Here is a 12,582-nt window from a genome sequence, read left to right as displayed (position 1 = left end):
GTTTTTAGCTCACCCTCACCTTGGTTTTGTTACTCAATGAGGCCAATCTGATTGAAAACTTGCGCTCCCTCGCTTCCGGCCGAGACCGACACGTACCGGACGTTCTGCAATCGCAGACAAACAACAGCGTTCGAAAAATGCGCGCGCCGTTCGTACAGGATCGATGCGGACCACGTACGACGGCTGAGTGCCGGTGCAATACTTCTCACCTCAATCTAATGGACCACTTCTCAGTAAGCAAACTAGAATAATATCCAATAATAAGTAGCGTCGTGTCGGTTGTACGTGTAGTGTTAGCGTCCAAGTGCTAGTGTAGTGTAGTATTAGTAATAGTGTGATAAGTTGGTGTATTGCTAGTGCTAGAGAAGTCTTAGTGTAGTGATAGCATAGTGTTAGTGTAGTGTAGTGTAGCTGTATGTGTACATATGATTCTTAGTGCTAGGGTTAGTTGTAGCATAGTGTTAGTGTAGTGTAGTTGTAGTGTACCATTAGTGTAGTGCTAGCTTATGTAGTTATGTTAGGTTGTAGCTGTATGTTGTGTTATAGATGTAGTGTAGTGTAGTGTAGTGTAGTGTAGAGGAGCTTAGTGTAGTGTAGTGTAATGCAAAAATAATAATTATTATTATTATATATGGTGAGATCATGCAGGAAAAAAATTCGTGATTATATAACACAATAGGTAAAAGACCGGGTTTAAGCACAATTATACAACATCAGGCATGGTATGCATAATACAGCACCACGCTTTTCACTTCCTTTTTCAAGCAGCATTACAGGAATCGGTGGCAAAGGGTTTAAATTGCAAAGATGGGTGAACGCGGTACCTTGAGACTGCTGTAGTGGTCTTCCCTGTATGCTTCGTAGTCCTCTTCCACCTCCTCCAAGTATTCCTCTCTCACATTATCATCCAGTAGTCTGGAACACTGTTGCCATGACAATGACATTTTTATATTATAATATATAATATAATATCACATCATGTCATATCATATCATACCATATAATATCATACCATATCATATAATATCATATCATTTCATATCATATATATAAAATCATATCTTATCACGTCATTATCTAATTTTATTAATATTATCACATTATTATATATAATATACATTATGTATATGAGAATGTATCGAACGCTATTCGTCGCACGTTTCACTCACCACGACAACGCCTCGGGAGGCGTCTGCGACGTGAATTGTCGGCTGGCTGTACCGTGGTGCAATCTTCACAGCCGTGTGCACCCTGCAACAATGACGACGATGAGTAGAAGACAAAGTACGCCAGAAGAAAGAGAAAAAAAAGAGAAAAACTCAATACTAACTAACTAATTATAACTTAATTAGTAACTAAAAGGGTGGGTGTCATCTTTGCTGCAAATAGGTTAGTCTACTTCTTTCTTTTTGAAGGTTAGGAGAGGCAACGATTGGCTGGGAAAAAAACCATGCAGACATTGCTAAGGAAAAAAATCATTCCCTCGCTTTATGTAATGGGGACGTTTCATAAACTGCTATACTTTTTATGCACGTCTATATTGAAACATAAGCCAGATACAATGATAGAAATGTGACTCCTATTGCTAACAACATGAGAGCGGTGTTGTGGAGAGAAAGAGGAAAACAACAAGACCCTGGAGTGACAGGAGGTAGCGATAGAATTAACATCCATTTCGTTGAGGCAAGTGTCACTTTGGTTTAATCAAAATTTTTAGGACACAACAGCAAGTTGGAGTGGCACTAAGGGTAAAATTATCTCAAAAGAAGGGTCACTTAATTTCAACAGGACTTTGTGTGGGACAAAGAGCAATATATATATATATGTACACGACATTGAATTCATTTGATGGGCACAGATGTAAACGTGATATGACGAGAGAGGCTGCAGGGTGAGTAGGCCGCAAGGGAAGGGAGGAGAGCTCGGCAGTGAGGAATGATGGTTGAGAGCGAAAAGCGGATTGAGCCGTGGCGACAGGGAGAATGTGAGAGTGAGAGAGAGATCGAGAGGTGAGGGGGCGTAGTAGGCGTAAGGGAGAGTTGACAAGCAGAGGGAGATAGGTAGAGGGACTAGCGGATGATGAGAGAGAGGGGACGAGAGAGGAGAGTCGATAGAGGGAGACAGTGAGAGGGAATGAGGGACGATGCGGAAAAGGACAATGGGCGACCCGGCGAGGAGAGAAGTGGAGAGGGAGAGGGAGAGCGAGAAGGAGTAGGAGACAGGCAGAGGGAGAGGGAGAAGAGACGGATGAGAGAGGCGAGAGGGAGAGGTTGAGAGGACGTAGGGAAGGCGAGAGGTGAGCGACGAGGAAAGGGAAAAAGGAGAAGCGAGAATGCGACGAGGGCAGAAAGAGAAGAGGACAGGAGAATAGAGGTGAGGGCGAGGGCCGAGGCGAGGGCCTGAGGGCTGGGAGGGCGAGGGCGAGGGCGAGGCGGATGCGAGAGGGAGATGGAGCGGAGGGAGAGGCTGAGGAGCGGAGAGGCGAGAGGGAGAGGGAAGAGGGAGAGGAGACGCGCGAGAGGGAGAGGCGATGAGGGAGAGCGGAGCACGCGAGCGGAGCGGTGAGGGAGACGGAGAGGGAGACGGATAGGGAGACGGATAGGGAGACGGAGAGAGAGAGAGAGAGATTAGCTAATAACTGCCTGAACATATTTTAGTGCGTCGGATTAGATTTCATCACTTCAGAAATAATGACCTTCAACAGAAAACCAACAATCGATCGAAGAACGTAAGTTGCAACAATCAACATAAACAATAGTGCAAAACTCGCATAAATGCTCGCAGCTTTTTCTTTTTTACATAATAGGGCCATGTTTATGTTCGCCCCGATCGTGAATTATGTATTAGAAATGCATTTAATTTCTAACATATATATTCACACTGTAGTTTATAGAGCAGCATTTTACCCCAGCAACTAGCGCAGCCAGCACAATTACACATATATACCATTTAATTTGCTGTTGCCCTCAACCAAGGACGTCCGTGCACTCACCCGTAGCACATCTTTAATCTCGCGCTGATATCTATATTTGTATCTGTCATTACAGCAATTGGTAATTAACATATTGAATGTCAGTCTGGCCATACGCACTACGACAACATCCCACGAAAGCAAAACGTATGTGACAACCCTACACCAGCAGTCGTACGTCACGTAGGGGTGGGAGTGATAGCCGACCCCTCAAGCTGCTATATCCTATAGATGTAAATTGATTCCGCTACACAGCTATTGCCTGCTTACGAAGGTGACTTTGCGGACTGAGAAAATAGAACGATGGCTGAGAACGTTGACTCTCGTGCTCCATTAAAACTTCCCACTGCACAACTTTGATAACATTGGTTTTCATTTCACATCACATGACTCGGTTCTGCACCGATCACAACCCTTCGCAACAACATACCGGTAACAGTTCTAATTAATTAGACACTGTATCGCTGTAACGCGATATATACTGCCAACCGACAACTGTAAGTGCCAGTAAGTAATGAAGCCAAGATATGAAAAGCGCAACTCGTTAGTGCGATTGACAGAGCAATCCACTTAGCACGTGTAATTGCAAGAAACGGTAGGACAATAAAAAGGGGGTGGAGCAGGGAAAGAGGAAGGGGGAAGGGGTAAATGCAAAAAGGAAATAGCAGAAGAATAAGAACAAAGTAGACGGCGATCAAAAACAAGATAACGAACGGGAAGAGAAGACAATGACCGAGAAGATGATGAAGAAGAAGTTCATGATGTAGAAGAACAATAAACCACCTGGAAACTAGAGTGCACACTAACTATGAAAGCCCTCACTTTGAGGTTGTTGCCCCGCCAATGAGCAGTGGGATGCGCATCCCCAGCCTCTCCATCTCCTTAGCAACATGGATCATCTCGTCTAGGGAGGGGGTGATGAGGCCAGACAGTCCAACAATGTCTGCAGCAGGAAATAAACGACCTTGAAATGTCGCGTCGACCATATTGAAAAATTTCACCGATAAAATGCCTTACATAAGGCTTCATAATAAATTATGCTAGAACGAATGTGCTTGCATGCATATGTGCATGCAGTGTGTGTGCACTTAAGTGCCTGTGTGTATGCATTTGTATCTACCTATCTCTCTAACTACATTTAGCAAGTTTACTCGCATTGTGTTACTGACCTGCCTTCTCTTTGATGGCCGTCTGCAGAATCTTGTCACAAGGAGTCATCACACCGAGATCCATAACCCTAGAAATCCAACAAACTTTCCAACGTGACATTTACCACGTTAAATGACGATGCAGCCATTTCCACCACCATCTACCATGCATCTAGTGTTGCACGAAGGGTCGTTGTCGTAACAGGTACTACAGATATGTACCCGAGGTAGTTTTAGGTTGTTTAGAGTATTATGGTTATACTTTTTATAATGAGTAGGGTTTAGGGTTAGCGTTAAGAGTAGTGATTAGGATTAGTTAGGCGTTAGGTTAGTGTTAGGTATAGGGTTAATTCTGCTAACGTACAAGTCTACCCTTGGTGCAATATACATATATGATACTCAGGGTACATTTATCTGTATACCTGTCTACGACAACGCCCCTTAAGCTCTTGTTTGTTTAATGCAAATACACAGGTGAGGGCACAGGTTACTCACGTTACATGTGCCCGAGCAACAAATCATGCTGTACATCCAACGCGCTACCAGTTCCGCCCTTATCAATGTTACTTATGTCAGACCCGCCCAGTGAGGAGATTGGTCGCTACGAAGGCGTTAGTCATCGGCGGAGATTTCATACCTGCAGATTGTTGCATCCAGCACCCCTGGCGCGAATGTTCTTTTACCGAATCGTCGTGTACGTCGCCCTTCACCGGTTTGCCAATGCGACAGTGCCTGCATCAAAGCGCTCTCGCGAACAAGGGTGATACCCCGATCACGCCGAGAAAGAAACAAGCAGACGACTAAACACCTCTGACAACCACTCCGGCAGCCAGACAGTCACGCGAGAGACAAAAGATTTGGTCTAAACACGGCCGAAGGCAGCTCGGATTGCGCAACTGTATACTAGTACAGGTAAATTCACCAGGCAACAACAAACAAAACCGAGCAATGATGCTCGGAATTAACTCGATGGCCGAGTAGGTGCAATAGCGCTTTTTTTGCGAGAAGATTTCGATACCTTTGGTTGTCAGCGAATGATCGCTGACCAGCATTGGCATCATGTTCGTGCAACATCACACGCGCCACACGCACGCACAAACAACATAGCACACACACACCTCTCGGAAACTTCGTTTGACCTTCGTGTCGATATCCTATAAGATGCAGCAATTTAACCTGAAGTGACCTTCGTTGCCCCGACACTGTTTGCTCCCGTGACTTCCAAGGACCTCTACCAGATGAGCCGCTGACGATAGTCTTGGGCTGGCTCACTGTGAGCTCCAGCGCACTTCCATTACCCTCTCTCTGCGCTAAACTGACACGTCTTTGGGCCGAACCGCCGCCGATCGGAGACATCGCGCAACCTCCCCCTTCCCTTCGCGTTCCCTCGTTCCTCACGGCACCTGGTCGACGTCCCGTCAGTCGTCAGTTGGTGTACCACAGCGTCGCCTCGTCTCCGCGTGACTCGCCGTTGAAGGCAGCGCCGCCTCGGCCGGCGGCTGCGCGGCGGCCTCGGCCTCATGAACGGCGATGAGATGGCCGACAGCCTTCTTCATGACGGCGCGACTTGATACCTGGGCAGGAATCTTGCCGAGGCCAAATGAGAGTCTGCGGCGACGCTCATACCCTGCAGAGGTAACGCGACACGGATTTAATGCAGGAGTACGTTACAGACGTTGCAATGCTATGTACATGTTATATTATATATAATATTATATATGCTTATATATATGATAACAAGGGTGACTTACGATCGTGCTGCGCGGTACGTGTATGTACGTCCACGATCGTGTCAAAGCCCACTGTTATGTATATGTGTAAATAATATAACTACCGCGACACTCAATGCCTGTCCGGTCAGCCAACGTGTCACGGATCGTATACAGGCGTGCTATAGACGTTTGTGTACGTGCTGCGCTGCGCTGCCACACGACAACATCACAGGCTTTAAGGACACGCCTTTCCGTCTTCGTGTCATGCATTAGAGATAGGTGGGTGAAGAGAAGAGAGAGGAGACGGGGATGGAAGGCGGGATAGTCGGAGTAGAGAATGCACCGAGAGGGAAAGTTAGAGAGAGAAATGGTGGGAAGAGTACGAAGGGAGCAAGAGGCTCGGGGAGGAGAGATGCAGTGCAGGAAGGTGAGAGAAAGAAAGAAGGAAAGAGAGAAAGAATGAAGGAAGCGACCAAGAGACATTCCCCATAAGTTGAATCATTTTCTGACATAAGCGAACAAAGTAGGAACCGAATTCTGATTCAGTCAAATCCATATCAAGACTTGACGAGCGAGTACATGTTGCATACACTGCATAACATTTATGAGGGTGTCCCTCGATTGTAGACAGGGCTGGGGTATTGAAGTGTCAGCGAGCATTCTCCATATCCTCATGACTGACTGTCAATTCCTGCAAATGCAGTCTTACCAGCAGCAGTAGGCCACAGGGGACTGTATGAGGGTGGCTAACGGTCGGTAGCCGTGGACGGCTGAGGTGATAACGACGGAGGCAGGGAAAAGGACGCACGGTGTGAGGAGGGACAGTAAGGAGGACGGCAGTTAGGGGAGGAGACGTAAGGGAAAGACGGTGCAGTGGCGGAGGAGACGTGAGCGAAGGGGCAGTTATTTTGTAAATAGACGTGAGGCAGTGGGAAGGGGGAGGAGGCAATGAGTGAGCAAAGGAGACAGTGAGGAAGAAGAGTGGGCGGGAGGAGAGGTGGGAGGAGGCAGTTAGGGGGGAAGACAGTGCAGGGAGGAGCACGGTGGAAGAGGACAGTAAGGGAGGAGGGCAGATTAGGGGAGGAGCAGTAAGGGAAGGAGACGGTGGGCGAGGAGACCTGAGAAGGAGCAGTTAGGGGAGGAAGGACATGTGAGGTAATAGACAGTGAGCAGTGAGGGGAGGAAATGCGTGAGAGAAGGAGACAGTGTAGGGAAAGAGGTAGCGGAGAGGAAGTGGGGGAGGAAGCAGTATAGGGGAGAGACGTGGGGAGGAGACGGTGGGGGAGGAGACGTGAGGAAAGAGACGGTGGGGAGCAGTTGAGGGAAGGAGTGCTTAAAGAGAGGGACATGAGCAGGAAATTGTCGGTGAGCGAAGAGACACGTGAGGGACCAGACCGTGTTGACGACGCAGTGGGAGGAGACAGTGAGGATAGGGGACAGTGAACGGGAAGGGGCGCAAGCGGGGAGGACAACAAGGGGAAGAAGCGCGAGGGGCAACAAGGAGAGAGGGAGGCATGGCAACAAGGAGAGAAGGGAGGGGGCACAAGGGAGAAGGGGCAGGTAAGGCAAAAGGGGAGAAGTGGAATGTAGGCAACAAGGGGAGAAGTGGAGGAGGCAAAGGGCAGGGTAGGAAGGCCTCACCTTGATGAGGTGAGTATGCTATGTCGATATCCGCAGCGGCTCTCCCCAGCTTTCTACGGCGCTCGTTCTTTGCGCGCCGACGATCCTCAGGTACTGAAGCAGGGACAAAGGCCGTAGGATGAACCGCTGCAGTCCAAGACAAAGACGTTGCAGCAGAGACAGCAAATCCCGTTAATTTAATCCCGGTAACTGGCAGATAATTCCCCCCCCCTTAGATGCCAATTAACGCAAGCACACCAAACACTCCACATTGCATGCATCGCACGCACACGCCACGCAACCAGCGCAACGCAACACGTCACGCACACACAAACACATACACACTGCACACAACTTTTGGCTCGATAGGATCTATGTCTCCCTGCGGTCTGCCGGGAACGTTACCTGGGTACGGTCGGATATACCAGATTGTTCCTTAAGTTATCTAATATGCCGGACCATTACTCTGCATACTCACTTAACGAGTCTAGGAGTCGCTACGCTACTCTTAACTCTACATATCAGAATAGTTCAGAGTACGTTTCCGGCTATACGGAACGTCCAGGGTACGATTCGCAGTACCCAGGCGAGCATAGACTTATCTCACAACTTATGCAACAACACACACACGCCGAACACATCACACACACGCACGCGCGAACGCACACACACTCACAACATGCACGCACGCGCCACATCACACACAATTGCCACGCACGCACATCTATCACACATGCACGCACGCACCACAATCACAACCTACGCCGCACACAATCACACACGACACGCAGCAGCAATCACACACACACACGCACGCGCCACAACATCATCACACACACGCATTACGCACGCAACACATCACACATGCCGCACGCAAGCTGCACATGCACATGCATCGCACGCGACCACCGTCACTGTGACGCTTAGAGCAGCAGTCTCTTCGGTGCGTCAGCGTCGCGGTTCCACAGCAGCGGTCCGCACAGGATGAGCGAGCAGCTCCGGGCCGCGATGATCCGTGTACAGCGGCAGTGTTCCCGCGCGTCTCACGATGCCATGTCCATGCCGGCCTGACGACGACGACGATGAGGCACGATTGAGCGCTCGCGGATCGCTCGTCCGCATCTACGAGCGATCACGATCGATGCGATCGATTGATAATCACGAGATCGAGCGCATGCCGCTCATGCAAGCATTTACTCAATAAATCAATCAGTCAGTCGAGTCATTTCAGTCAGTCAGGTCCGTCTGACTGCTCGAATCCGTCTGTGCTGTCCGTTCACCATCATCCATTCATCCAGCAATCATCATCTATCAACTCCTTTAATCAATGACTGACGAGATTCAATCAAGCATATGGTCAAGCAATCGCTGCCACAATCCATCGATTACTCATCACATTCAAAACAGAATTTCACCTGCGACTGGGCTGCAAACACCTATAGTTACATTGATGGCGTGGCTAGAGAAAACGCTAGTGCATGGCCTTCCCGCACTACTCTACCCGCGGAAACGAAGACGAGAAGTTGCGAGACGCCTCCGCTGACACGACATCGGAAGAGTTCGGCCTGTGCGAAGATAATGACGATCACATGGCCGCATTGTTCTAGACCTCAAGTTAGTTATGAAACATGTTATATAGTTTCTTGACAAACTGTTCATGATCTATGACTTGGCATTGTTTTCCATTTTTCTAATATGTGGCCCATCTTGGATTGAGACATATACAGTGTGTCTTTGATAATTTTTTTTCTATGCATATGACCCCTATGACATTTGGACTTTCAATCGTGATGCCAAAGCATTGGGGGACCTTTGCATACGAATTTGAAGTCAAATGTCACTTAACATGTCTTACTAATTAAGCAAGGCAGGTGTTTGCAGGCATGGAGATGTAAAGACAGGCTCGCACAGACACGCACGCACTCGCACACCAGCGCACACAACACCACACACCACACAGACAACATAACCACACACCGCATACACACAGATGCATACATACACATGCGCACGCGCACGCACACACACACACAGACTGTAAGCTGCGGCGCGACCCTACCTTGATGGTGCGCACCGCCTCGATAAACTCGATGCCGTACGAGTCGTGCTCGGCCATGCCCGTCGCGATCGTTAGGATGTTCGGGTCAAAGATGATGTCAGTGGGGTCATATCCAGCGACCTCGGTGAGCAGCCGGTAGGAGCGAGTGCAGATCTCTACCTTCCTCTTCGCATCTGCTGCCTGCAGTAAGTTAACCCACTCATCAACTGACTGCTAACTAGCAACGAGCTTATTAACGTGTTATTAATGATGTCCAGAGTACATAATCACAAATTGCGATTATTTACTCCTGACGATGTATATACTGTTACTGTTAAATACTTAATAGACCATGTACTTTATACTGTGGCTCTCCGTCCCCCCAGCCCTCCCTCTCCCCTTCCCACCCTCTCCACCGGTCTTCTCCTCCCTTTCCCTGGCCCTCCCTGCCTCTCCACATCCCACCCTCTCCCTGGATCTCCCCCTCCCCGACCCTTCCCCTCTCCTGGTTCTCCCTCTCCCTGACTTTCCTTCCCTTGTCCTCCGCTCCCTTCCCCGGCACTAACCCTCCCTTCCCCCGGCCCACCCTCTCTACAGCTTTCCCTCCCCACGCCTCTCCTCCTCCCGGATTCTCCTCACCCGGCCCTGTATTACCCTTCCTTCCCCCGGCCCTCCCTTACCTCGACCCACCACCTCCCTTCCGATTCCTTAACCCGCCCTCCCTCCCACTGGCCCACCCCTTCCTTCCCCTTTCTTCCCCCAGCCCCCCTCCCTTGCCCCCGGCCCACCCTCCTCTCCCCCCGGCTCCTCCCTCACCTGTCCGTCCTCGTCAAACGCCATGACGACGATGGCGGCCCCGTGGCGTCGCACGACGGCTGCCTTTGCGAGGAAGTCTGCCTCACCCTCCTTCAGGCTGATGCTGTTCACGATGCTCTTGCCCTGACAGCACTTGAGTCCCGCCTCGACGATCGCAAAGTTCGACGAGTCGATGCACAGCGGCACCTGGTGGCAGGGCGAGAGCGGAGAGAATCGAGGAGATATGTTTCAGCAGATTCGTTCGTCGCACGCGCATGCGCACATGCATGCACGCACACTTTCATGCACATGTATGCACACGTACACCATACACGCACGCACCCACCCACGCACAGAAGCACACACACACACACACGAACGCGCACGCACGCACGCACGCGCACGCACGCACACACACTTACACGCACATCTACGTTACCTTCGAGATGTCTGGCTCGCTGGCTATCAGGTTGAGGAAGTGTGTCATCGTTGCCTTGCCATCCAGCATCCCCTCATCCATGTTGATGTCTAACACCTGCGCACCAGCCTCCACCTGATCCTTAGCAATGCTCAGTGCTGTCTGCATGAGTAACCGAGGCAACGAATGAAACCGCAGCGGCATCAGGACCGCACACGTTGAAGTGATTACGTCACCGTTAATAGTAAATGTTAAAAAATTATGTCCACTTTTTCACAAAATGTAAGTAATTCTGTTCACTTTTTATGGTCAAATTGCTGCCTTATACTTCCTATTTTGCTATTCCATTCGATTTGAACAAATACTCAGGACTCATACATAGCTCATAGCAAGCATTTAATGTCGTGATACATTTCGTCCTGTTAGTACTTACTTTTTATGTAAAAAAATGCAATAAAGGTTTTACAAATATACACCATAGAAAATTTGTGACGTAGTAAATCTCAACTTTGAAGTCATAAATTTGTTCTGGGCATTTAACGTGTATCATGGGGGCACTCCTGCACGTTACCATAGTTTTTTATTGCATCCTTCTGATAAAGCCCATTCAAGCAGAGAACATCAAAAACACACTGATCTCGTCTTATTAGAACAACTCCTCACCTATGACTCATGCGTTAGCTTTGCTTACACGAGACAAAAATGAAAGTAGAGACACGCGAGTGTGACTAACCCTGCTCTCTCCACCAATCTATCTTGGGAGGAAATGGTGAGAGAAGGAGACAGTGAGGGAAAGAGAAGGTGGGGGAGGAGAAGGTGGGGAGGAGGCAGTTAGGGGAGGAGACAGTGAGGGGAGGAGACGGTGGGGGAGGAGACAGTGAGGGAAAGAGACGGTGGGGGAGGAGACAGTGAGGGAAGGAGATGGCAAAGAGAGGAGACAGTGAGGACAGGAAATGGTGAGCGAAGGAGACAGTGAGGGGAGGTGACGACGAGGGGAGGAGACAGTGAGGATAGGAGGCAGTGAGGGAAGGAGGCAGCAAGGGGAGGAGACAACAAGGGGAGAAGGGGAGGGGCAACAAGGAGAGAAGGGGAGGAGGCAACAAGGGGAGAAGGGGAGGGGGCAACAAGGGGAGAAGGGGAGTAGGCAACAAGGGGAGAAGTGGAGTAGGCAACAAGGGGAGAAGTGGAGGAGGCAACAAGGGCAGGAGGTAGGAAGCCCTCACCTTGATGAGTGAGTATGCTAGTCGATCCGGCAGCGGCTCCTCTCTCCAGCTTTCTACGGCAGCTTCTTTCTTTCCGCCCGACGATCTCAGCGTCTGAAGCAGGACAAAAGCCGAGGAGTGAACACCGCTGCAGGTCCAAGACAAAAGACGTTGCAGCAAGAGACAAGCAAACTCCCGTTAAATTTCATCCCCTGTAACTGGCAGATAATTCCCCCCCCCCTTAGATGCCCAATAACGCAAGCACACACACAAACACGCACACATGCATGCACGCACGCACACGCACACGCACGCGCACGCACACGCACACGCACACACACACACACATACACACTGCACACACACTTATGCTGATAGGGTCTATGTCTCCCTGGGTACTGCTGGAACGTACCCTGGGTACGGTCCGGTATACCAGATTGTACCCTAGTACTATCTAATATGCCGGACCATACCTCGCCTACTCCACTAACGAGTCTAGGGAGTCGCCTACGCCTACTCCCTAACCCTAACCATATCAGATAGTTACCAGAGTACGTTCCGGTATACCGGACCGTACCCAGGGTACGTTCCGGTGGCAGTACCCTGGGGGACATAGCCCCTATGAGCAACAGTATACATAAGAAATTCATAAACGTTCACAAAGCCAGGCAGTTTAGA

The 12,582-nt window shown here is 49.5% G+C and overlaps 1 protein-coding gene across 1 annotated transcript in view; it reads right to left on the bottom strand.

Annotated features, from left to right (window-relative positions):
• The window catches only part of LOC106816497 (methionine synthase-like), a 40,818-nt gene that overhangs the window by 8,713 nt on the left and 19,523 nt on the right, over window positions 1–12,582 (bottom strand). Inside the window, 5 exon segments of the mRNA XM_014821121.1 lie at window positions 97–104; window positions 825–923; window positions 1,170–1,251; window positions 3,794–3,914; window positions 4,141–4,208. Coding sequence (XP_014676607.1) covers window positions 97–104; window positions 825–923; window positions 1,170–1,251; window positions 3,794–3,914; window positions 4,141–4,208 — 378 coding nt within the window.

Source organism: Priapulus caudatus, unplaced genomic scaffold (assembly GCF_000485595.1).
Source record: "Priapulus caudatus unplaced genomic scaffold, Priapulus_caudatus-5.0.1 Scaffold1396, whole genome shotgun sequence".
NCBI lineage: Eukaryota > Metazoa > Priapulida > Priapulimorpha > Priapulimorphida > Priapulidae > Priapulus > Priapulus caudatus.
This window is presented reverse-complemented; position numbering and strand designations above follow the sequence as displayed.